Genomic DNA, 25,855 nt, shown 5'->3' with positions numbered 1-25,855 from the left:
GTTTTCACAAAAGATATTAATAATAAGAGGTGCTTCTTGAGCACCAAATCAGTGTCGTAATGACTTTTGAATATTCAGCTTTACATCACTGGAATAAATTATATTTTAAAATATATTAAAATGTGACCCTGGACCACAAAACCAGGCATAAGGGTCAATTTTCCGAAATCGAGATTTATACATGAATAATTTATACTGAATAAATAATCTTTCCATTGATGTATGGTTTGTTATGATAGGACAATATTAGGCCGAGATGCAACTATTTGAAAATCTGAGGGTGCAAAAAAAAAATCTAAATATTGAGAAAATCGCCTTTAAAATTGTCCAAATCAAGTTCTTAACAATGCATATTACTAATCAAAAATTAAGTTTTGATATATTCACAGTAGGACATTTACAAAATATCTTCATGGAACATGATCTTTATTTAATATCCTAATGATTTTTGGCATGAAAGAAAAATGAATAATTTTGACCCATACAATGTATTTTTGGCTATTGCTACAAATATACCCCAGCGACTTAAGACTGGTTTTGTGCTCCAGGGTAACAAATAATAAAACAAACAGTTATTTTAAATTACAATAATATTTCACAGTATTACTATTTTTACTGTATTTTTTGACCAAATAAATGCAGGTGAGCATAAGAGACTTACAAAATATATATAAAAAAATGTCCTACATTTTTCAGTGCCAGCGTATAAACAAAATAAGTATCAAAGTAATAATTAACTCAAATGGGAGACAAAATATTATATATGCCATCATAATTTAAAACTGCCAAGTCCAAAATAGCACAATATACTGGAAAGCAATACTAGAATCAGCCAAAGACATTATTTATTCATCAAAATTTCTCAATATGAACTAAAAAGCTTACTGAATAAGCAGCAGAACATGATATGCATTAAAATTAATTAACTCCAATAATTAACTTCATCTTGGGTGAATAGTGTTGTATTTCCAGGAAATTAGGTTGCAAACACCCCTGCCACACTGTAAAATAAAGTGCGCCCGATGTGAACAGTGACCCCAGTTAATACTAAAGATATCGCTAGTGAGTATAATTATGTCCATGTGTAAGATTGATGCTAATGGTTAGTGCATGTGTTAATGGGTAGCACCACTTGCTGTTTAAATAAATGATTAACTTTGTTAAGTGTGTCTAGGGATGTTTTTTAGACTTTGTCAGTCACATTAGGTTAGTTAGATCACACGTCTAAATGCTCTGATTATTCGATTAAGCATGTATGTATGAATGCGTGTGTGTAGTCATGAGTGTTTGTGTCTGTGTGCAGGTGTGTGCGTACATCTCTCAACCCACAGCAAGCAGCAGGGATCTGTTTCACCTGCCTTGTTGTTCTCATGTAGGTGCAAGTTTGCTTCATTAAACTGATGTGTTTAATGATCAATTCACACACAGAGCTGACTGAACGGAACGCCTTGTGTCTTTCTGTCCTCCTTGTCTTAGTCTGTGTGTGGTGTGTGTGAAGGCAGGACATGGCGGCTAACTCTACCACTAAATTTTTCGCCCTTTCCCAGTCTTTCAGTGTATCTGATATCATTGTAATCGGAGCATATTTGTTACTGAACGTCGCTGTTGGAATATGGGTGAGCTGCATTAGTGTATTTTGATAATTGTGTGTTTGTATGAATCATAGATAATAATTATTATTTAAATAATAGTTTAATCATTTTCTGTTCTCACAGTGTTTATATATTTGAAACACAAATCTCATTTTTCTGTAAAAACGTGGATGTAAACTGTGGAAATAGAAACTATTTAAAATAGAATACTATTCTAACATTATCTGTGATGTTAGGGTGAGAAATACAACTCCATTTTAGTTTTGCATAAATTGTTCTGTGTGTGTGTGTGTGTGTGTGTGTGTGTGTGTTTCAGTCATCTTGCACAGTGAGCAGAAACACACTAAGTGGATATTTTCTGGCTGGCAGAGACATGGCTTGGTGGCCTGTAAGTGATAATTACTGTAAACTGACCCAACTAAAGAAATATTTTAAATGTTTTTTGTTTTGTTTTTACTATTTTTGCCTCACTTTACTATAATTAAAGCCTGATTATGAGCAGATGAAATTACCTTTATTAATCTTCTTTTTAAATAAACAGATTATTTGTAATAATCTTTTTATCTGCTATTGTTTATGTTTAAAACTACTTAAAAATAATAATAATAATAATACAATTGACCTTGGTTTAGTATGGTTAAAGCCTAAAAACAGACTAATAATGAACAAATAAAATGACAAATAATCAGTTTATTTTTTAACAAAAAACAAAAAAACAATGAAATGAAATGAAAAGTTTTTTGGTTTTTTTTACCTGCTTGTTTTCTTTTATTACAAACAAATAGCTACCTAAAAAAAAAAAAAAAAAAAAAAACGTACATTTTAGGTAGTGCAGTAATATAAACTACTACAAAGGCAAGTGTTGTATGAATAATTTTGTAAAATGTAGCTTCTTTTTTTAAATAGGTAAATCTGTAGATAAAACATGTAGGCTACATGAACTACTTATTTCCTAAATCCAGATTTTAGGTCAAAATGTATATGTTGAGGTCAAAAAATCAAACCACAGAAAGTAAAAGCTATAAATCAACCAAAAGAGACTGAAAAAATTATAATAAAGCAAATACATTATGCATTATGAAAATTTTGCACTTATCAAATCAGATCACTAACCAAATTTGTGACATTTATCAAGTGAACTCTACAAAAGAAATTTCCAGCTTCCACTAAAGCAAAATATGGGCTTTAATATCTCAGCTCATGCTGAACAAAATTATTTTGCACAGATAGAGAGCCGCTAATTAATGCAATAGACAGACCAAATAACAAGACATTAAAATGAGTGTTAATTATTTTTTATGCATATTATTATGTATAATTCAGAATTTAAAAAAAAAATAATTTTTGGAACTAGTGGTTTTCAGACACATATAGGGAAACATATATTTTAGGTGTTTTTTTTTTTTTTTTTTTACCGTTTTCTCCAACACCAATAATTTTTCCTCTTTTGCAATTCCTTTAATTAGTCATGCAGAATGACAAAAAAAAATGTATAGGATTAAAACTCCATGTAGTATCTCAATTAAAATGAGGTCATACAAATTTAGGCCTGTATATAATTATTATACATATTAGACATGTTAAATAATTATACAAGAATTAAAACAATGTTGATTAGTTTAGCATGCATGACACACTCCAGGCACTGCCTGATGTGTCATGTCAACTAGCCTACAGAAATGAAGTCTGATGCTGTCTGTTGTTAATCTAGTTGTTTTATGTAGAGAACTGTACTATGTGGCATGAATGGATGCAGATTGGTGCATCTGTGTTTGCCAGCAGTGAGGGTTCAGGATTGTTCATCGGTCTGGCTGGGACAGGAGCAGCGGGGGGGATTGCTGTGGCTGGATTTGAGTGGAATGTGAGTGACATCATTTTAAATACCTCTTTCCCAATTTCCTTCTTGCATTTATTTTGAACAAGTACAAAAAATGTATTAGTCACAATTTGCTATTGGGCATTATTTCAAACACTAATCAAACTTCATGTAAATGCACCTATATTCGATCAGCACTAGGGGGAGAAAAAGGACCAGCTTCTGGAATTATGGGTGCTGAGCATCCTATTCTTAAATTTTTGTCTAGACTGTTGGTCCTTTCTGTCAGTCTTTTGTCTAGTCTGTCATTTGTCAGAATATTTTTTTTTTTACTTGTCTAAATATATAGATATATATTAGTTTTAAATGTAAGTGAAGTTAAAAAATAACTTTAACAATTAAATAATAAAAAAAATATTCAAGTTTAAGATAATTCAAGTTGAAATGACTTCCAAAATAATTTAAGGCAGCAACTGAACTTTTTAAGTTAAAGTAGGTGGAAATTATTTACACATATTTATATTTATGATACACTAGAACTAAAAAGTATTTGCACACTTAAATTTGTCGGTAAGTGCTTGGATGACATTCATTTCACACATTGGTTTCAATGCAATTTGCCAAAATCTGACACTGAAAAAACATTTGTGCAATAATTCCCATCTATTTTGACGTTCTCCTTCATTGTTATGTTCTCTGCCATTATTAGTGGCAGAGACACAAATTTAAAATAAAAAAATAAAGTTTTTTTTCATGACTAATTGTAGAGACTATTTGCACACTGAGGCGCAAACAAGTGCAAGTATAAAGAAAGATACTATGTTTGCTTCCATATTTCAAAGCAAACATATTATCTCATGCAGATTTGCTTCTTAGGTGAACTGATCTTGTTTAAATGTGCTTCACTGAAAAACAAACAGATTTTCTGCAGTGCAGTAATATACTTTCCCTCTCTGTTAGGCAACGTATGTCCTGTTGGCTCTTGCCTGGATCTTTGTCCCAGTTTATGTGTCTTCTGGGGTGAGTTTTAGACATGCACCAAACCACTTCTTACACCGAAGAGCCAAGTGAGCTATTTAATCTGTGAATTAATAATTGAGAACTTATGTTTAACGCCGCCACATGCACCATAGACTCACAGTCTCTTTCTTTCTCACCACATGTGCTACTTTCCCAGATTTGCCTATTAATTTCCTTAGTTCGTGCCATTCTCTCTGCACTTCCTGTCTCTCTCTCACAGATTGTCACAATGCCAGAGTATCTGGGTCGGCGGTTTGGAGGAGAGCGAATTCGCATGTACTTGTCAGCTCTCAGTCTGATGCTGTCTGTGTTTACCAAGATCTCAGTGAGCACGAAAACACATACATTCATAATGTTTCATACAGTTTTTTTTTTGCCATTTCATTCACATATATTCCCACAAAGCTAAAAGTCAAGCATTAATCTACAAAGGCTTCATTTATTGAGACCTGTATTGCTGCGCTGGCATGTTTCTGTACCTAAGGAATGTGAAGTGAAAGAGAATGTAGTTTAGTTGTGTTTCAACATCTGTTTTTCACTGCAGACACACAAAAACACTTACACGCAAATGCTCATGCTCCCTTGCTGGCTTACTAACAAACCCATAATGCTAGGTATTAAACTGTGGAACATAAAAAAAAAAAAAACAAACAAAATAAAAACATTATTTGTCATAAAAGTGTTAGATGTTATAAGTGGTAAAACTACCATATAAAAGTTTGGGCTCAGTATGATATTTTTAAGAAATTCATACTAATTCAGCAAGAAGATTTATAATGTTCTATTTTTAAATAAATGTTGTTCTTTTGAACTTTCTATTAATCAAACAATCCTTTAAAAAATGTATCATGTTGCTCTTTTTTAAACTGTGTTCAACAATGATAATAATACGAAATGTTTTTTGAGCAGCAAATCAGAAAATACTGCCACCATGGGAATAAATAACATTTTAAAATACATTAAGACAAAAAAAAAGTCATTCAATTTGTGTGTACACACATGTATACATAAATATATATATAAATATTGCTGACTACAAACTTTAGAATAGCAGTGTATGCAAATACCCAAGAAAATAACTGAAAAAAAAAATATTTTAACACTTCCCATTGGGGAAAAAAAGATAATAAATGAGATCTTGTTGATATTTTAACTGGTTATCATAGACAGCACGTTAAGCCCTTTGCTTAAGTCTCCTACTTCTCAGATTTTCTTAAAGATTTTCTTAGATTTGACAAGATAGCAAAGTCTAGAATTAAAAGTCAGACCTCAAATATTTCTTAATAAATTCTTCCAAGACCAACTGATCTAAAGCTATATTGCAACATTCATTTAATGGCTCTATATACTGTACTCTTAACTATTCTGTTCTCCAAGTCATTTTAGGACAAACACAAATTGGCGACAAAGTAAGCAACCTGATCTCAAAATTCTGTATCGTTCACAGACAGATCTGTACTCTGGAGCTTTGTTTGGGCTGGGATCTCTACCTCTCCACTGAGCTCATGTTGGTGGTCACTGCCCTCTACACTATTGCAGGTTTGTATGTGCATGTATGTATTTTGTATATACGGTTCAAAAGTTTGAGGTTCATAAGTTTTATTAATGTTTTTGTTGTTTTTATGCTTACCAGTCCTGCATTGTTTTGATCAAAACAGATTAAACAGTCTTTTTGTGGAATATTATTACAATTTAAAATAACAGTTTTTTCTATTTTACTATATTTTAAAGTGTCCTTTATTCTTCTGATTGCAAAGCTGATTTTTCAACATCTTTACTCCAGTATTCATTGTCACATGATCCTCGTGCTCATGAGATATTTCTCATTATTATCAATGTTGGCAACATTTGTGCTGCTTAATATTTGTGTGAAAACAGATATACTTTTTTCAGTAAAGTTAATGTATAGTAAGTTGATAAGAAGAACAGCATTTGTTTGAAACTGACAGTTGTGAATGTCTTTACTCTCATCTTTGATAAACTGAATCCTTGCATCCTTGATAAATGGAAGTATTCTTCTTTTTAGTTTATTTTAAAAAATTTTTTAAAAACTTTTAAACGGCAGGGTCTATATATGCATTAGGCATATTAAAACAATAAGCAGGTATGCTTATTAGAGCATTTGTTGATTTAGGCTAATGTTGACTTCCACATATACTAATGCATTGTATTAACAATGAACAATAGTATATTTGTAACTTAACAATAAACTAGATTAATAAGTGCTCATGATACTTGTAAAGTGGTACCACTACATTTTTCAGTAGTGAGTGGTTTTATAATTAGTATTTGCGGTAAACAAGCAGCAGTGTAGCGTGACAAAGCACAGCTTTTGATGTCTCACCGTGTTGCGCACAGATTTACAGCCAAGCAAGCAGATGCAATAATCAATTGCGGTCTTCCTTTTGCTCTGTAATGCTGTATAACTGGATGGGATGGCGTAATGGTTAAAGCTCAAGGCTTGAAACAGGAATGTTCCTCGTTGGAGTTGTGGATAGTGTAAATTCTAAAATAGAAGAGTCCTCGAGCGAACTGCTTAACCTGGGTTTGAGTAGTCCCGTGTTGACCAGTTGTTTGGATAAAAGCTGCTACTAAATGATTACTTGTTTAAACTTTCTCACTGAAGCCCAGTGGTTCAGCATCAGTTCATTTCTGCAGTAGTAATTATGAAGCCTGTACCATGAAGCCGGATTAGCTGGCTAGCCAGGTAAATTTCAGTTTAGTTTGCACCAATCCTGGGTTTTAGGTACCATGAAAGTGGCTTTGCTTTTAGCTGCGTTCATTGTCATAGTAACTTGCACTCCACGGCTAACCTGCACCGGGGCAGGTTATGTTCTGAGTTAGAGATCTCAAACTGAAATTGGACCAATCAGATGTGAGCAAAGTGACATGTCTGACACAAAAAAAAGTCACTCCCCCAGTTTGTCTTACTCCAAATTAAATGTCTGGCTTTAATGATAATTATGTAGTTATTTTATATGATTTATATTATCAATTAGCAATTTTAGTTTAACTTATTATAAATCATTTATTTTAAATTAATGTTAATATATACAGTACAGATATTGTGTAATATAAATAAGCTGTAGAATCAACAGATAATGCTTTAAAAATTACTATGTGACCTTACATTTGAGTCTCTATGGCTGGATATTTCCAACTATATAAACCAACTTAAGTTTCACTTGTGACTGCACTGATAAAGCAAAATAATTTATTTGATTTGTCCTCTTTCGTGAACAAGTAATTTTTTTCATTGTAAATGCATTTAAATTCCTCATATTCTTTACCCTTTAGCAACACCTTTAACCTTTAACCAAGGCATGTGATTGGCTGTTCGGCAGTGATGTCTCACATTCATGTGCACGTGCTCCACAAACTCAGGATCAAAGCCTGAGTTGACAAAGAAAGTTGATGATCAGCATCATGGTACCAACAAAGCCAGATTGGAGTGGTTTGGTTTTGTCAATTCGAAACTAATCCTGTAACTCTGAATTTGTTCATCTACCATCAGGTACATGATACATTCCAGCATAATTGCATGATTACTTTAATCCGAAGCACTGCTGTCACTGTATTCACTCCTCTGTCTACAAGTGCTGATTCAGACTTGACCCTGTTGACTCATATCACATTAAACCATCATGAGAGAAGTGAGCAATACCCGCTTAGTCCTCTGTTTCACCAGGTGGCTTGGCTGCTGTTATCTACACCGACACTCTTCAGACCTTCATCATGATCATTGGAGCAGTCATCCTAACCATTACAGGTCAGTCAATCTCAGGCTTCTTCTTTTATTCTCCTGTGGCAGTGATCTCATGCCAACTGTCACTTAGGAAGTAAGTACATCGCGAAAGTGGCACTTCTGGAAAAAGATGGCAGCTGTAAGAGAAAGTGTTTGGCAGGCACATTTTCCAGGTTATGTGGTTTACATACATTCATTCATTCACTGCATTTCAAGAAATCCTAAATCTTACCTTGACATATCTCTGGTAGTCTGCCGATATAGGCAAAACGATAAAATAAAAAAAAATCTTAAGAAAAAAATTATTTGACAGGTAATCTAAAACAAATTAAATATACACAAATAATTTTTTTTCTTGCATAAATGCATTACATTTTGAATATTCAATGTGAACAAGCTTTAAAAGCATTCTCATGGTGTTATGCACATTAGGGTCAAACCTTTTGTCTTGGAATTCATCATCTGGAATTTGTCTTTCCACAAAAGAAAGTTAAAACAGGCAAAAATAACAGCATATTTGGTATAATTAGGACCAGATTTCACTGTGGCTGTCACAGAAATAGAAATCAGGCAACAAAGAAAATATCCTGTAACATGACCAGAAAAATAAAAGTCAAAGAGAGAGGTTTAAACCACATCCGGTTAGCACACATTAAAACACATTATAAAAAATGCTATGGAGGTGTGGAAATTGGGAAAAATACCCATTAATGTCTTAAACCTTTAGAGATGACTTTCTCCAAGTTGCTAAAGAACCTAAAATTAAATAAAAAATGTACACAGATACAAGAAAACAAATATGAGAAATGCAAAAGTCTAAACAAGTTAAAGAAATTTAAATATTTTAATTGGAATCAATTCAAAATTTACATTCCGTTTTGACGCCAAGTCATTTTGATGCTACTACAAAAACAAATAATGCTAAACCTCTACACATTACCCATAAAGTAGTAGATTTAGCTGATATGTATTTATGTACATGTTACAGCATTCAATAAGATTGGATGCTACAGTAACCTGGAGAGCGTGTATTTGAAAGCTGTGCCATCTAAGATCATCCCAAACACGACATGTCACTTGCCCAGGCCTGATGCCATGCACCTTTTCAGAGACCCTGTGCATGGAGATCTACCCTGGCCAGGCATGACACTGGGATTGACCATTCTTGCAACATGGTACTGGTGCACCGATCAGGTATGCTTCAACACACACACACTTACTCTCAAAAATGGATAACAAGGCTACCCTGGTTTTCACAACACAATGTAAAAAAGCTTTGCATAAAGGACAGTGTTGCAAATGTACTTTGCATTACGAGTTGCACTCTGCTAGAAGATATTTAACATATCACTTGACACAACAAAAACTGCAGTTTTAGAGACAGGGGTAAAGACCTTTTAGAAAAACGATCTACCAAGTCTGAATATCTTTCCACAATTAGACCTAATTCAGGGTAGACCCTTGCAATTCGATGCAAATGATTTGAGTCAACTAAAATCTATATTGAGTCCTGCGCCAATAAACCATCTCCAAATTATTCAAGTATATTCTCACAGAAACTGTGAAAATCATTGTGTGCAGACTAGCATCAGAGTGGGAAAATTATAGAAAAAAATTGTAACACTTTCCTTCTATAATGTACAGTGCACATCTTAATTTTTTTTTTTAAAGCATGTATTTCCAAACCTCATTAGCAGGCATTAAACAAAACAAATAATTACCAAAGGAGAACATTATTAAATTCCTGGAAATACTGTCTGAGTTGGAGTCCCCTCAAAACCCAATTAATGTGGGATTGGTCTGGGTCTGATGACTTGGGTCTTCTGGTTGGAAGCTCAAAACTTGGTCTGGATCTTGGCTAAGGGTCTCAGTCATGACCACAGTCAATTCAACACTGCACAAAGTGGCTCAGTGCTGCAATAAATTCAGTGTTTTTCTGCGTAAGTTTCAGTTTGTTAAAATAGCTAGGTCTTGGTCTGAGTTTAGGTCCAGGTCTTGGTCTGGATCTTGGGAGGGTTTGGTCTTGACTCAAACTCAAAGGCTAATTCTGAAGGCTGGTTCACACCAATAATGATCGGCACAAAAGTGTGGTCTGACTTTCTCAAAAAAAAAACTAAAAAAAAAAACTATAGACAGGCTGAATCAAAATACAAATTCACTTTCTGTCAGTAGGTGGCGCTTATGGAAAAACTGAAATACCCAGCTTTTTTCACTGTTTCTATTCAAAATATTCTGCTTGAGAGTACCACAAAGTACTAATTCTATATAACAGCAGCACCTCTGGGCATGTGACTAAAAGCACTAATCTTGGTTGACCAGTCTTTTTTTTCCGCAATGCAATGGAAAAGAGATTAGAACGCCTCTCCATAAAAAAAGAATCTGTCACACTGACAACATGCAAACGTTTGTATCAGTCTGAAGCGATTCACATAAAAATGTTTAATTACAACAATCATTCATCTTGGTGTGAACAGGCCTTGAGACAGTTTGATCTCCTCGGATAAAACCATGGACAAATGCAGACTTTAAAATGAACTCTCTGTCAGTTTGTACTGTACCTTAACCTTTTCAACGTCCTTTTCCCACAAGCTGAGACAATAATTAGTCAACAACAGGGGTGAATGTGAAATCGCCATCACCATGGTCACAAATCCACCACCAAATTTTTTGCACTAGTCCAGATTACACAAAGGCACATCAATAAAGAGTCAGGCTGCTTGTAACGAGTTTTGCTTGCCACGGTCCAGTTTAAAGATCCAGTTGAACTCCAGTTAAAAAGTCTTTATCAGTGGAGACTGGTGGCTACATCATTGCACATTCATGCCTTTGTACTCAATACAAAGTTGATAATTTTTTGAAAGAAAGCCACCATAAATCAGTTAATTTTCCTTGTGTCTCTGTGTCAACAATTTATCCCCCAAAGCAAAACCAGACATGTTCACTGGAACCTTCCCCCTGAGGTGTTTGTAGCTGGCGAGTTTAGATAAAGAGATTCCTAATGGCATACGAGTCTCAACCCGTCTACGAGGAGACGGAGACTTTGTTTGAGAAGCCCGATGAGTGGGAGAGAGTGATTGAGAGTGTATGAGCCGCTGAGCGTGTGTTTGGCTGGTTCGCAGTCCTTCTATCGTATAGGCGTGGCTTTGTCTTCTAGGGGACCGACCTGAGCGGTTTAGATTTTGCTGGCCTGATCCATTTGAGGGGAGGTCAGCATACGCCTTCCCCTGCCAGTACCTGTGGCCCCCGATCACATGACCGCTGCTTTTAGGGGGTCTATGTTAAACTCCAGGTTTAGCAATCACCACTTTGGCCCGGCCATAAATGTCGCGAACAGGTGATCTGGAAACCATCTGGTAAAGCTGAAAGGGAGGAAGGTGTATATGAGAAAGAAAAAGGATAAAAAAAAAAAAACCCTTCAGGCATGACTTCAAATGATTCAACAAAATATAAACTGTTCTGATGAATTTGATGAACTCAGAAAACAAAAAGTAACGTTGGTTGATCTGTATCTTGGCCGGTAATCGTGCAGAGGTCTCTGTCAGCCAAGAATCTGAGTCATGCCAAAGGAGCATCGATCTTTGCCAGCTATCTCAAGATGCTTCCCATGATCTTCATCATCCTACCTGGAATGATCAGCAGGGCACTCTACCCAGGTACTACACACACGCTCCAGCTGCTGTATCCGCTAGTGCTGCAAAAATTCAGTGCTATGTCATCTTTTGTGCAAGCTTTGTCACCTTTTAAGCCTATACCTATAGATAATTGGGTCATACCATCTTAAAGTAGTCAAGCTGTTTTTTGGTAAATGGTAGCTGGTTTGTTGCAGATCCAAAATGAACTACACTACATCAGCAAATACACAAAAACCAGCTACAACCTTAAGCAGGGTATTACACCCAAATAAATATTAATACTACACATCATACTAAACAGAAGCATTTTCAAACATTAGACATAATGGAAATAGCATGAGACAAGATTAACGGTGGCATTATAGGTAAAGATTTGTAAGAACGGTCCCACTTTATATTAGGTGGCCTTATGTACTTACATTTAGATTAATCCTTTGATACAATGCACTTATTGTATACATACATGCCTTTACATTGTACTTATATTTCAAAAAATACATGCATGTAATTACATCTTTAATTACTTTTATAATTACACTGTTGACCCATCCCTTACACCCATCTTTAACCCTACTCATACCACCAAACCTGTCCCTGACCTTAAGTGTTTTGCATTACAATATGAACACAATAAGTACATGTACTTATTTTTTTATGTAAGTATTTAGTAGTTAAGGCCACCTAATATAAAGTGGGATTGTAAGAACTATGCAATAAAAGTTTGGATTTTAAATATCCAGTATTAAAATTCTGTCCAACACCGTTTCACTGATAAACAATGAATAATTGATATTAAACAATTTTCTATTTAAATAAATGAAAATTAAAATATTTAAAACTACATTTTATATGCTACAAATTTAGGCAAGTTAACTCTAGAATACATTTATACTGTATGTTAAAATTAACTGTATGCTAAATTTGTAACATCTGCACATTTTGTAATTTGTAATAATTTAGAAAGCACAATTAAATATCCGATAATGGCCAACACATGCATGTAGATACATTGACTTATAGCTGATATATTGTTTATTCCTAAACAAACGTTTCCTTCACTTCAAACAATTTAGTCAGAGCCACATGTCGATTACTTTTTCCATTGGGAAATCCCACCAAAACGAGGATCTGACAAACCCTAATAAAATGCTATCTTCAAATTCTCGTCTGATACGAAGCTTCATTTACATTTTCCCCTTCTCCCCCACTACCCCCATGCATGTGTTTTAGCACTTATACAGGCTCAGGCGTGCTGTAAATGTCAACTGAGTCCGGGAACACACTACGGCACGCCCTTGTGCGTTCCATAACACACACGCCTGGCTTCTTTTCATCTACTTGAGACACTCCCAGGTTTATAGACTGGTGGAGTGAAAAACCCAATCTGAAAAAAAGCACTTTCACATTCAGTCACACCAATTAAAAATCCAACCTACCTTTGTTTTATCTCTGTTCTGCATGTTCAGTAGATTTTTCTCAGCAGTGTTTTTTTCGACATCATCCGATCGCAAGTCCAGCATGGATTGAGAGAAACGGGCCATCATGTTAAGCGCATCAGGGCTGTGGTCTCCAACACGACCAGAACCTGTTAACCTTCCGTTAGGGAGTTTTTCACTACTGTCAGAGTCAGTACATTCATAGTATTCATCTGACATTGTGGAATTGTCATCTTTATCCTTTAATGATTGTGCACAGATAACAGCGGTGCTGTCAGCATCGTTGTCACAGGTGTCCATGTTTGCATAGTTTGTCTGGTTTTCGTCCCTTCTGACTAAAGTGACCTCTGCATCTCCAGAGGCCTCCGGTCTATTCACCACCAACTGAAGGGTGCGTGGCTTGGGCACAGGCATTTCTAAAGCCTGTTTGACTTCTGTTGGTTCAGGGTTGGACTGCTTCTCTTGTCGAGGAGGGTTGGGTTGGGGTTCTTCTTGCTGGATCGGAGAGCTTGGCAAATGGGATGAATTGGCTGGTGTATCTTGATGGGCATTGCTAGACTCAGTCTCTGGCTGAGTTTGGGTGCTCGATTGAACATTTGCATCTACAGTAACTGTTTTAGACAATTGTGTTGTTTTAGAACGAGGACTTGCCTTATCTGGTAACGGCTCCTCAGGTGGGCCAGTGAAAGGGTCTTTAAAACGTATTGCTTGAGATGTTTCGAACATTTGCGAGCGCATTAAATGCACCCGCGTTGGCTTGCTTGTATCACGGATATTAATAAACCCAATAACATCACTGGGTGGGTCTGGCTCAGGCCAGGTGGGCAAGTAGGGTATGAGATCTGCCTTTTGCAGACCTACAAGTCCTGGGTGCTGTTTCGGTTTTTCTATCAACTCCCGTTGAGGTTTGAGAATCTGGACCATAGGATGTTTGCAGTTACTATTCTTGGCACTAGCCTTGTCTGAAGAGGCTTTGCTTGCTGAATCTATATTAAGCAATGCATATTTGGGGTTAATTAGTTTTCTTGCAACAGTTACAGGAACAGGGGGAGGAACAGCAATTGGGGCAGGGTCAGGCTCCGGAGGGTCCGCCAATGGGATCTTGATTAGACTGACCCCACGAGAGTTCAGGTATAGTTCGCGGAACTGCTTGTCAAAAGTTTCAACAGCCTGTCCCGTCAGGACTGTAATGATGTTGCGGTCGAAACGAGAAGCTGTCCATGTAAAACTGAAACATAAAGATGCCTTAAGTCAGAAAAGAGAATAAACAAACAACATGCACAGCACAATCACATAAATTGTCATTTAAACTAGCAAACCAAAACATCTTAGAGTGTGTTACCACCACTGTTGAGGTGATGGCATGTTTTTCAGTTGTGTGACAATAGCTCACTCACCCAGCTTTTTTTGTATGTTCACACTTCCCTTTTCTTTTGGTATTCTGACATTTCATGCCATATGATTGGTTTATTAGGTCTGTCTTGTGATTTGATTATTGTTTGACTAATCTTTTTTTTTTATTCAGCTTATAGTTTGATTGTTTTGTTACCATGTTACACCCTTGTAAATTATCATCTTTTAATTTGCCATTGTGAATTGAATGTTTTCCCATGTTCTCTATCAGATGTCTGGGTGAAATAAGTGATGTTTCTAGTTTAGTTAAGACTGTTCCTGCTTCAAGTTTGGTTTATGGTTCTTGAGATTCTCTTACCCATACCAAATTGAACTTGCAATTTACAAGGCAGACAGTTTTTAAGTTAATAAGCTTCCTTACAGTCTAGTGTGACTGGCTTGTATTTTAAAAAGACAAAAAATTCATGTATATGTACATTTACACATTTAAGCACACAAAACAAACCTGTATGAGCCGGACACAGCACGGTCTCCATCCACAAACATGAATTTCTGACTCAAAGAGCCATGCACCTTCTGAGCGGAGCGTGTAAAGAATTCGGCACCACCGATGCATCGCACCCGAAGATGCTACAAACACAAATTGTTATTCATACACTGACACACACAAACTGCATATTTTCTCATTTTAATAAAAGTCTACAAAACAGACATTAATGCATGTGTCTTCTACTCACATTGAGGTGTCCCCTGTGCATTTTGGCTCTCTCACACATATTTAGGAAGGGCTGTATAGCTGCAAAATCTATAATAATGTATATAGCTACTTTCTTTTTAAATCCAGCCTCTATTAGATCCTTGAAAATGTCAACGTCTGTGAAAACATCCATTACCACAGCAATCATCTGCAAAAACACAAATGGTTTTGTATTATTTCTCGGTGTACATATGATTATACACAAAAAGGTCATATTCCAATTCCAATTCTATTTTAAGTATGGAATATGTTCCCTTTATTAAGAAGACAGCATGATGACACAAAACAACTCCTACACACCCTTAATCTGTTGTACTACACCTATTAAGACCGATATCTCTTTATAAGCTCTCATTGTGTGAAATGTCTTTAGAAAAAGCAATCTCTTTGATTGAGTATTTGAGTGTGTGTGTCTTAAAGAGAGAGGGGGAGGAAGGGAATTTCGGCTGGTATGTGTCACAGGCCGAACTGCTGGATTCAAGTTCTAACAAGACAAATGAGTCAGTTGGAAACTAGTACCATTGTGAAACGTGATGGATATTTGGACATTTAACATGTTTAGTTCATTTTCTGCTGAACTCAATTATTTCCTAACAATTCCAGGTTATCATTTTAAAAATTAATCAGCTTATAGCAGAAGAGTTGTTTTGAATAGTGCGTGTTGACAAACATAAGCATAGCAGCTCTTTTGCTAAGAGCCATAACACCCCACTGATGTTGTCATTGATTATTACTATTAAAATTATAACTTTATGTAATGTAAGATGAGTATTTAGCTTACTAAAGACTAACACATATTAAAGAGCCAAGCCATGGTTATGACTTAGCAACATAAAATAGTTTAACACTTTTGACCAAAAAATATTTTACAGTGAAAGGAGAACTTTTTGAGGTCCACAATTAAACTTTATTATTGTCCATTGCACTTATAAGCTGTTCTGAAGAAACTATTATGATGAAACATCAAGAAATTAATGTTAATTTTCCATAAGTTCAGAAATATTTTCCATGAACGTTTCAAACAAAGATATGCATGGTTTCTGTAACCACAAGACACTAGACTACAAGTTAAGGCCAATTCACACCGCACAGACAAACTCGAACAAACAAGTTGGCTGCTGGATTTAGAACCTTATGAAAAATAACTCATGTTCACACTGCACCAAAAGACACCGACCAACTCTATATCTATAAGCATGTTCAGTCGGGTGAAAAAAAAGTAGTTTGTTGGAGTTTGTCTGTGCGGTGTGAATTGGCCTTTAGTCGGGATCTGCGAACAGAAATCGCTTTCACCTGATGTAACCATAGCAAGCGACGGCTGCTTCAGCGTGCAAGTGAATGCTGTCATTATTTAACAATTTAGTATAGTTTTACATACCAAAAATATGAAACCAAATCTCTTGTGGTTAAAATAGTTGATATTTGCCTAATTGCACTAAAAGAAAAAGGAAAACTGGGTTGCGTTCACGATTTTGCACCATACTTCTCAAAAAACGTCCTTGTGAAAGTCACAGAATAGCCCAGGCTACATAAAGAGGCGGGTAAGAACGGTTCTTTTTGAGAGTGGACAGTGTTTCTGTGGCTGACTGACCATATAAACGTGCTATTCAAGTTTCTCTAGTTCACCCACCTTCTGTGCTTGTGCGATGGCCTTTCTCACAACCTCTTTTATATGCGTCGTCTGTCCGTCCACTGGAGGTTGCGCGAACACATTGACGCGCGTCACTCCGCGGTAAGAATTACAGTCTGGCCATCCGAGGTCCAGATTCGGTATGGAGGTATCAGAGCGGTCCGGCCAATACTGCAATGAAACCGCACCGTCCTCTCCATCTGTTGTACCATCTGGTTTTTGATGCTCAGAACCGGGTTTATAATCTTCGATGCTCCGACGCAGCTGCTCGAGTTCGGATTCCGACAGGAAAGGACGCAGCTCGTGCTCTTTCACATAGGCGTCAAACGCGTCGCGTCCTTTAGTAATAAGCGCTTCAAGCGCGAGCCGCTGATCCTCGCTGTAAAAAAACTCCGGTTTGGATTCATTCAGACGCCAGTTCACATGATTGTCATCAAGACACTGGACCTGAGAAAGAGCCATAGCGTTTCCACACACAAACCGAATTAAAGCCGACTCTTATTTCTTCTCGTATTATTTAAGTCTCACTGTAATCCCAGAAAAGTATAAAAACTCTTAGTAAAGTTGGTTAACTACTAGAAACCCCCTTTTGCGATCGAGGTAAAGGGTTTCCATGGTAAAGTGAGATAAAGTAGCCTAGTTTTTTTTCTTTTCGAATAAAGCGGCTCAGCGATAAATTACGCACAAAAGCTCGTTTTTTCATAAAAATAAAGGCGATATTGTTTCTTAAAGTTATAAACAATGCCTCATATGTTATTTGATCATGTCTCCCCGAGCAGAGTCCTAGTTCAGTACAGGACGCAGCTGACCGCTGAGCCGGAGATCATCTTTCAGTTACCAACAGGTAGACTAGAACAAAGCATCTCCACAGGCTCTAGTGATTAGACACACCTCAGTCACCTGACCGGGAGGGGCACACACACACACACGCTGACTGACTGCAATCAAACCGACTGGATCCGAGTTTAGGGTCTTCCACAAAAGCACGAACCCTGGAAACCTCCGACGCCGACGAGAAAAACAAGCTTCCGGATTGTTCACCAGAGTGTTGCAAGTTTCTTCCACGTCTCCCGTTATAAACAATATCCTGAGATTGTTGCCCAGTAAAGTCCTGTGGGGCTTTTGTGTTACTTTGCCCTACTTCTGTGGAGCTGGAAGGAGGAAGAGGCTGGATGTCTGGTGGCATGAGCGCCGATGACGCGGGTTTGGGCGGGGTATCCGGGAAGAAAAAAGTTGCTGGAAACCAAAGAAAGTGAAACAAACACTTCCTATTTCCTCCCCTGACTTTGTATAAGTATAGGCAGACACTTAAATTGACTCCTGGGGATAGTTGTCACGCATGGAAGCTGCCACAAGAACTTTATTTTGAATGCATTTGCTTTAATGTGCTTTTTTTTTCTTCTAGCAATGGTTTTTAAGACGACTAAATTAAGACGACTAAAGCTTCTGTTTGATACATTTAATAGTTTGATATAGGATTTGTATGTTACTATTTCCATTTTCATGAATGATTTGTTTTATAACTGTCACTTATCAGTTTATTTATGTATTTATTTATTATTAATTAGGCCAGGGATTCGCAAATGATTTTCTGATGGTTAATGATCATATAACATGCAGATAAATAAACAGGCCTTCTTGAAGCGTCTTGGAGACGTCTCAGATCTGTCTCTGTTTGTTCTGTTCCTTCATGTTATTCCAGACAGACTGGATGATGATCTCTGTGTGGAGCACTGGCTGTTGTCACACTCCTTGTGCAAACACAAATCTCACTGGATTATTACAATTAATGGCAAAATTAATGTTTGGAAATATAAACTGATATTTCCTACTGACACACTAAAGCGAAAGATAGACAAAAAGGTAGAAATAACTGACTGAAAATACTAGTGTTCTAACAATTTTGGCCCCTACTGTGTGTGTATGTGTATATATATATATATATATATATATATATATATATATATATAAACTACGTCATTGTACCCCTTAGACACAGTGGCTTGTGTGGACCCTGAAGAGTGTGTAAAGGTGTGTGATGCAGAGGTGGGCTTTTCCAACATTGCTTTTCCAAAACTGGTCATCGAGCTCATGCCCAACAGTAATGAGGATCAGTTTTTGTTTTTTCAAATTGTGTATATGTTTGAATTGTTAACATGTACTTTACCAGATGCGTAGTCAATGTCATGGTCTTTTTAGCATAAATCATGCAATGATTGTACACGTGTGTGTTCCAGGCCTCAGGGGCTTAATGATAGCTGTAATGATGGCCGCTTTAATGTCATCACTGACCTCCATCTTTAACAGCAGTAGCACCCTCTTCACCATGGACATCTGGAAGAAGTATCGAAGAGGTGCTAGTGAAAAGGAGCTGCTGCTGGTTGGCAGGTGTTGATGACTGTGTTTGTTTGCATTTCATGCACGGAATTGTGTCTCCTATTTCAAATCATTAATCATTATGTAATGCATAAAGGTTATTTGTTATCTAAGATCCAACATCATGTTTTTTATTCAAAAGCAATTACATGAAAGTATGTAGAGATGATTCATAGCCTCAAAAATGCAGTATGAGCTAGACATAAATTAATCATTTAGATTAGCTCATATTTATGCCCTGTCATTGGGTTGAGCTCCATTTAAATGGAAATAACCAAATACTTATTCATACCACAAATACTTATTCACGGAACTAGACAATGGAAGAAGACTAATAGCCGAATAATAATGATTAATAGAAATTAATCAGCAAATATTACTAATAGGGTTCAATACGATTTAGATTTTGTATTAGAACTTAACTTTAATATCATTAACATAATGACTTTCATTGTCCGTATTAAGAACTGTGGTTGAAACTGAAGATGATCATAAAATGTATGTCCATATGTTTTCCCAGGATTATGACTGTTATTTTGGTGGTGATTAGCGTGGTTTGGATCCCGATTCTTCAGAGCGCTAACAGCGGTCAGCTGTATGTTTACATCCAGTCAGTAACCAGCTATCTAGCCCCTCCTGTAACAGCCATTTTTGTAATGGCTATTTTCTGGAAAAGAACTAATGAGGCGGTAATGCACACACATAAACACTGTCTGAGGCCTCACTTAGACTATGTACATATTGACATACCAAAATTAAACACTCAAATGCATTCAAGGAAACCACTTCTCTCTCATGAAGAAGGAATGTCGGCCTATTTTATTGTAGCACAATAGTGAGGGTGTGTGTATTTGTCTGTTAAAACACACAAGAGTGAGTACATGTCTGAATGACAGCAAAAGAGAGCGTAACTTTCACTTGGAAGTGATTGATAAGATAGATACTTTTATTGTACAGAAAGTAGGTCACATCTTAATATAGCACCTTAATATAAGCCATTTTATTGGTGTTGCTGAGTCATTATATATTGTGTTTTTGAAACTGAACACAAACGGGACATTGATAAGTCACACCCATGTATAAGCGGCATTTTATTTTTTCATTCAGTAAAATCTTTCCAGTTGCATGTGACAGTGATCTTCTATCCTGTTAATAAGTATAGTTAGGGCCGGGTGATATGGCCAAAAAAATTATCACCATTTTTTTCATATCAGTCGATATTGATAATTATCACGATAAATGTCAAATCTTTATTTCTTTCAAGTTTAAAGCCAGAATTTTGCTCCATTTTCTAATTTTCCTTAAAATAAATATCTAAATTAAAAAAAATATATATATATTTCTTAGTTTCTGCATGTTCTAATAAGTGATATTGTTTCAAATCAAGAAACAAGTTTGGGTTGCCTGATAATATTAAAAATAATATCATGATAAACGCAATTAAAACCACACATATAGCACCTCAATACTATGGTAAAAATATAACTATATGGTTTTTAGGTAGGTTAGCCTATTTGTATGAAAAACAGTAGTCTAAAAGCATTATGTATAAATGCACACATACTATAGCTTAATCACAAATACATACACTATAATTATATACCATTACTCCTGTAATAAAATTCAAAGTGAGTATACCACATTTTAACGAGGAAAATTATATCGCGATAATTATCGTTATCGAATTATCGCCCAGCCCTAATAATGTTATAGTGAAAAGAATATGTAAAATAGATAGATAAATGGATAGATGATGCCAATGTGAAATGTTTCTTTGAGATCTTTGCTGGGAATAAACAAGATATATTCTTAGAACAGGAGAAACATTGTGTGAGAGTGCAAAAAAAAAATAAAAAAGGCCATGTGATTCGTTCAGTTCTGTGAAATCCCCCTAAAATATGCTTAGAATGAACATTTCAGAAGGCTTGTGGTGTACCAGGCTGATTATCTTGGATGTTTTACTTTGAGCAAAGAACAAAACTGCAGTTTTCTCATTGACTGCATTAGAGTGACCGTATCTGCTCACATCGGCTGTAACTTAGCAAAAGATTAGCTGTTTAAAAAGAAACAGGCAGTTTAAAAAGAATAAAAACCTGTTGAACTAAACATTTAAGAGCTTTAAAACTGGGAGGGTGGGAATTCAAAATTCCCGTTCTTTTACCCTGAAGGGTCATTTAGTACAGTGTTATCCTCCGTCCCCCATAGCAAAAAGGAAATACCCATTTTAGTTTGTGAGATCTCAGATAAGTATAATTGCTCTGGGGAAAAAAAGGCAGTAAGTGGAGAACTTTAACATTGGTTTACGGTTAGGCCATGTTATTGCGAAAGCTAATGTTCCCCCGAAAAAAAAGAAGCCTGCCTAAAGAAACTAAAAGTGGCCAGGTGACATTCATAGGGTAAGAAATAAATCGTTACAGTGAACGTATTTGTGTAAGTGCATCTGTGTGAGTCAGTGACACAAAATAGAACAAAATTCAGTTTAATAGTTCATATCTACTGTCTTTACACGCAACACATTTTTGGCAAAACACTTGAATAAATATCACTGAAATATGACATGCTTCACAGGAATTCATGTGTTTGTCATGGGACCTTCACAGCTCGCTCCACCCTTAAGTACATTAAATAAGCAAATAAGAGCCTGTCATGTCAGGAATCTCGGCTCAGAGATCATTCAGTGCATCCTCGCAAGATACCTGAAATGTAAAAAAAAAAAAAAATAGTTTAACAGTCTCCCACGCTCTTATAACACACCGAGTAAAAGAACACACCTGTTGGTATGTAGAGCACCAGAAAATGCTAAGTCTTCCTGTAGCTCTAACAGTAGCGCGTGTAGCTAGCAATGCCTAGGTCATGGGTTCAATTCTCAAGAAACTGATAAAATATATATCTTAAATGCAATGCAAGTTTTGGATAAAAGTGTCTGCCAAAATTCATAAATGCAAATGCTAAGAGGTTTCCTGAAGAAGGCTTCCTTTTTTTTGATATTGTGTATGCAGGGAGCATTCTGGGGCCTGATGGTGGGTCTAGCGGTGGGATTGACACGGATGGTTCTAGAGTTTGCGTTTCCTCCCCCCCGCTGTGGTGTTTTTGACCCTGCTCCCTCTGTCTTGAGGAGTGTACACTACCTGCACTTTGCCATCATACTCTGTGCCCTGACTGCTTTTGTTGTAGTGGTGATCAGTCTACTGAACCCTCCACCCACTGACGAACAGGTAATAGCCTCTCTTAGAAAATGTTTTCATAGATTTTAAAAAAGAAGAATTTCTAACAAATATTTAAGAAACATTTATAATACTTGTAGCTCCTTGTCTGACTTTTAGACTTTGACTTTGTTCAGAATGGCGTTTTCTACCTTTCAAACGTTTGCAGTCAGTAAGATTTTTTCAAATGTTTTTGTAAGGAGTCCCTTAACCAAGGCTGCATTATTTGACCTAAAATACACCGAAGATTGTAATGTTATGAAATATTGTTACAATTGAAAATAACTTTCTTCTAATATATTTTGTTTCGCACATACATATACATATACACATACACACACACACACACATATACACATATGTATGTATGTATATCATACATACATACACATACACTATCATTTCATATATTATATTACATTTCATAAATCATACTAAAATGCTCAAGAAACATTTCTTATTATCAAAGTTAAAAACAGTTGAGCTGCCTAATATTTTTGTGGAAGCTGGTTTCTATTGTAAATAAATAATATTGTTTAAAAGAGCAGCATTTATTTGAAATAGAAATCTTTTGAAACATCATAAATGTCTTTACTGTCACTTTTTATTAATTTAATGCATCCTTGCTAAATATAGTGTTTATTTCTTTCCGTTAAACCTTACTGACATCAGACTTTTAAATAGTAATGTACTTAAGGCAGAATGTCAAACAGTTTTGCAAAATGCTTCACTGTTGCCACATGACCTAATTGCAAGTATGTTTAATTCTGCAATTTACTTCCCAGAAGAGATACAAAACTGGTTATTTTACTACAGTTTTGTTTAAAAATGTCTCAACTCTTGACAGTCTGATCAAGTATAACAAGTAAAGAAAAGAGCTTAAATCATTGCTAATATTAATTTCACTTCATTTGTTTGACTGTAAATGGAAGGTTCAGTCAGGTGCATTGCATTACAGGCTACAGAATTAAATATACAGAAAAAATCCCGTGCATTACCTATATACTGCAGAAACAATAAAAATAGTATAGTAGTATGTCATTTCAAAGATAGCCTAGCCTCTACAGTATTTATGGTTCCCCAGTATACTATACTACACTATACTATACTCTTAGAATTCTACTCATAGAATTTTTAATCAGTCCCTTCCTTCAGAATTTGTTTGAAATTTTAAGAATTGATTTACTAAATTTAATAAAACCCAGTAGTACATATATGCATACTTATATCATGTCTCGAGTGACTTGTGTATGATTTTGTTTCAGACACATAATCTTACCTGGTGGACTCTACATAACAGCACCGAGAGAGAAATACCTCTACAGAAAGTAACTACACTCAGCCGCAGGACAGACGGTATGGAACACACACACACACACATTTGTTTTATGATATTATTGACGTCATTTTATAGACTTCCATTGTTTTTAAATTAGGTTTAGTGATATTTTCTATCACCTAAGCAGGACTTCAGCCCTAAATATAACACTAGATTAGAAACATGATTTGGCTTATTTATACAGCAAGCCTCATAATCATAAACTAGTAAGGACTAGTCAGTCAACAGGTTTCACTATATTAGTCAGGATATTTTTTGAATAGTGAGGACATTTTGGACTTCACAAGTTGTCAAAACTATACACACATTAATCCAGCTTCCTAATACAGAACGGAGGTGTGTGAGGAGTTTACTGCATGATAGATCTCATGAGGATTGTTGTGGCCTATTCATCAGGGTGTGGTGCTGTTCTACATATGTGTATGAGTTGACAAAACAAAAGTGTCTTATATGCGTGAGAACACACACAAGGAGCTGAGAAAAATACCAAGTCATTTTCTTGGTTTTGAATGAAAGCTTACTGCATACAGTGTATTATTTTATCAAACACAACATTGAAAAAAAAAATGAAATCAGAATGCAATCATGCAATATGTCATTTAATTCAGCTATAAAGCCTTTTGTGTATAATAAGTCATGATAATACTTTGGTGTTCCTTCAAGAAAACCTTGTAAATCCCTTAGAAAACCATGTAAATCCCATAGTTTATGAACATGCAATCATTCAGTATATAACAAAGCACCATGGCATTACCATTCAATACTATCATCACTGTAGAGCTCCCTTGCCAGTTAATTTCACAATCACCATTTTTGTGTAGGTTGTGAGTCTGTGCACAGGGGTAAGTGTGTGCGCACCGCTGGGTTCTGTAGCCCTCGTCCGGGACGATTTGCAACCGGGACGCCACCTCCTGTGATTCCCGGCATCAGAGAAGATCCCTTCTGGTTTCGTTTCTGTTGTGTCAATGCCATCATTCTCATGTGTGTCAACATATTCCTCTATGCGTACTATGCATAACGCACACCGCCACACACATCGTTTCTTTGTCTTTTTGGTACAATGCATCACCTAGACTTCTCATAGACTTTCTTGCAATTGCGAGTTTGAGTTTATATCGCACAATATTGTTTTTTTTCCCCCTCAGAACTGTGAGATAAAAAGTCACAGTTACCTTTGTAATTTTTTATCCCATGGAGCAGTGGTTCTCAAACCTTTCCATGAAGTACCCCCAGCACTGCATGTTTTGTATGTCTCCCTATGGCTGTGTCCAAATTCAGGGTCTGCATCCTTCGGAGTACTCATTTGAAGGATGTTACGTCACACCGCCGCGACGAAGGCTGTCCAAATTCGTAGGATCCTTCAAATGCGGCCCACAAATACGTCCTCCTTTTCCCCGAATTGGAAGGATGGGTGTGGTGGATCCTTTCCCGTCCTACCTATCCCATAATTCTTTTCGGCAGAGCGTAATGGCGGACGAAGCGAGCGGTAGCGGAGTGGGAGAGGAGTTTCTCTGACAAAACAAGCTAAAGTTTATGCTTCGGCTCAATGAATTTGTAGGAGAAATTAGTAGAATACTTAAAAACAAATAAAAATAGGCTATAATGGCTTACCTGGATGTGACTGTCTTGTAGTCTGATATAAAAAACTCTCCGACAACGAGCAAAGAAAGTATTTAATTTATTTAATTGCTTTATTTCTTCCAAAAGAATTAAAATGAGGAGAATAACTCTTTGTTTGTCCATTTTCCCGCTTCTTGCTTGGCGCTGTCACGGTTGCTAGGCGACAGGATATGAGCAACGGGTAAGGGAGGGAACTGAAAGAAGGGTAGGCTGTCCAAATTCACAAACACCGACTTCCGGGTTTTGCGGACGTCGGAGGATCCCTCCTCCTTCAACCGGGTAGGAAGGATCCTAAGGAGGATGCAGACCCTGAATTTGGACACAGCCTATATCTGA

The 25,855-nt window shown here is 36.3% G+C and overlaps 1 protein-coding gene and 1 pseudogene across 3 annotated transcripts; one reads left to right on the top strand and one right to left on the bottom strand.

The window, feature by feature from the left end:
* Positions 1 to 1,505: 1,505 nt before the first annotated feature.
* LOC306873011 (sodium/mannose cotransporter SLC5A10-like) lies at positions 1,506 to 24,917 on the top strand (annotated as a pseudogene). Its single transcript has 15 exons — positions 1,506 to 1,616; positions 1,909 to 1,980; positions 3,349 to 3,453; positions 4,369 to 4,428; positions 4,649 to 4,753; positions 5,876 to 5,967; positions 8,117 to 8,197; positions 9,162 to 9,367; positions 11,691 to 11,826; positions 18,975 to 19,082; positions 19,219 to 19,369; positions 19,878 to 20,046; positions 22,357 to 22,572; positions 23,826 to 23,916; positions 24,721 to 24,917. The product of its transcript is annotated as a sodium/mannose cotransporter SLC5A10-like (transcript).
* Positions 9,000 to 18,140, bottom strand: LOC306873010 (protein FAM83G-like). Of its 2 annotated transcripts, none has more exons than XM_079421999.1 (5): positions 16,982 to 18,140; positions 15,332 to 15,499; positions 15,100 to 15,224; positions 13,242 to 14,469; positions 9,000 to 11,532 (listed from the first exon to the last, which is right to left on the bottom strand). In XM_079421999.1, exons 1-5 carry the CDS (start codon positions 17,441 to 17,443, stop codon positions 11,452 to 11,454), a joined length of 2,064 nt encoding a protein of 687 aa, XP_079278125.1. In that variant the 5' UTR covers positions 17,444 to 18,140; the 3' UTR covers positions 9,000 to 11,451. The 2 variants fall into 2 exon arrangements, with proteins under 2 accessions (XP_079278125.1, XP_079278126.1); XM_079422000.1 differs by having other exon boundaries at positions 9,006 to 11,864; positions 16,982 to 18,134.
* Positions 24,918 to 25,855: the final 938 nt, after the last annotated feature.

This window comes from Barbus barbus (assembly GCF_936440315.1).
Source record: "Barbus barbus genome assembly, chromosome: 7".
Lineage (NCBI taxonomy): Eukaryota > Metazoa > Chordata > Actinopteri > Cypriniformes > Cyprinidae > Barbus > Barbus barbus.
The sequence above is the reverse complement of the archived record's forward strand: the minus strand, read 5'-3'. Positions and strand labels throughout refer to the sequence as shown.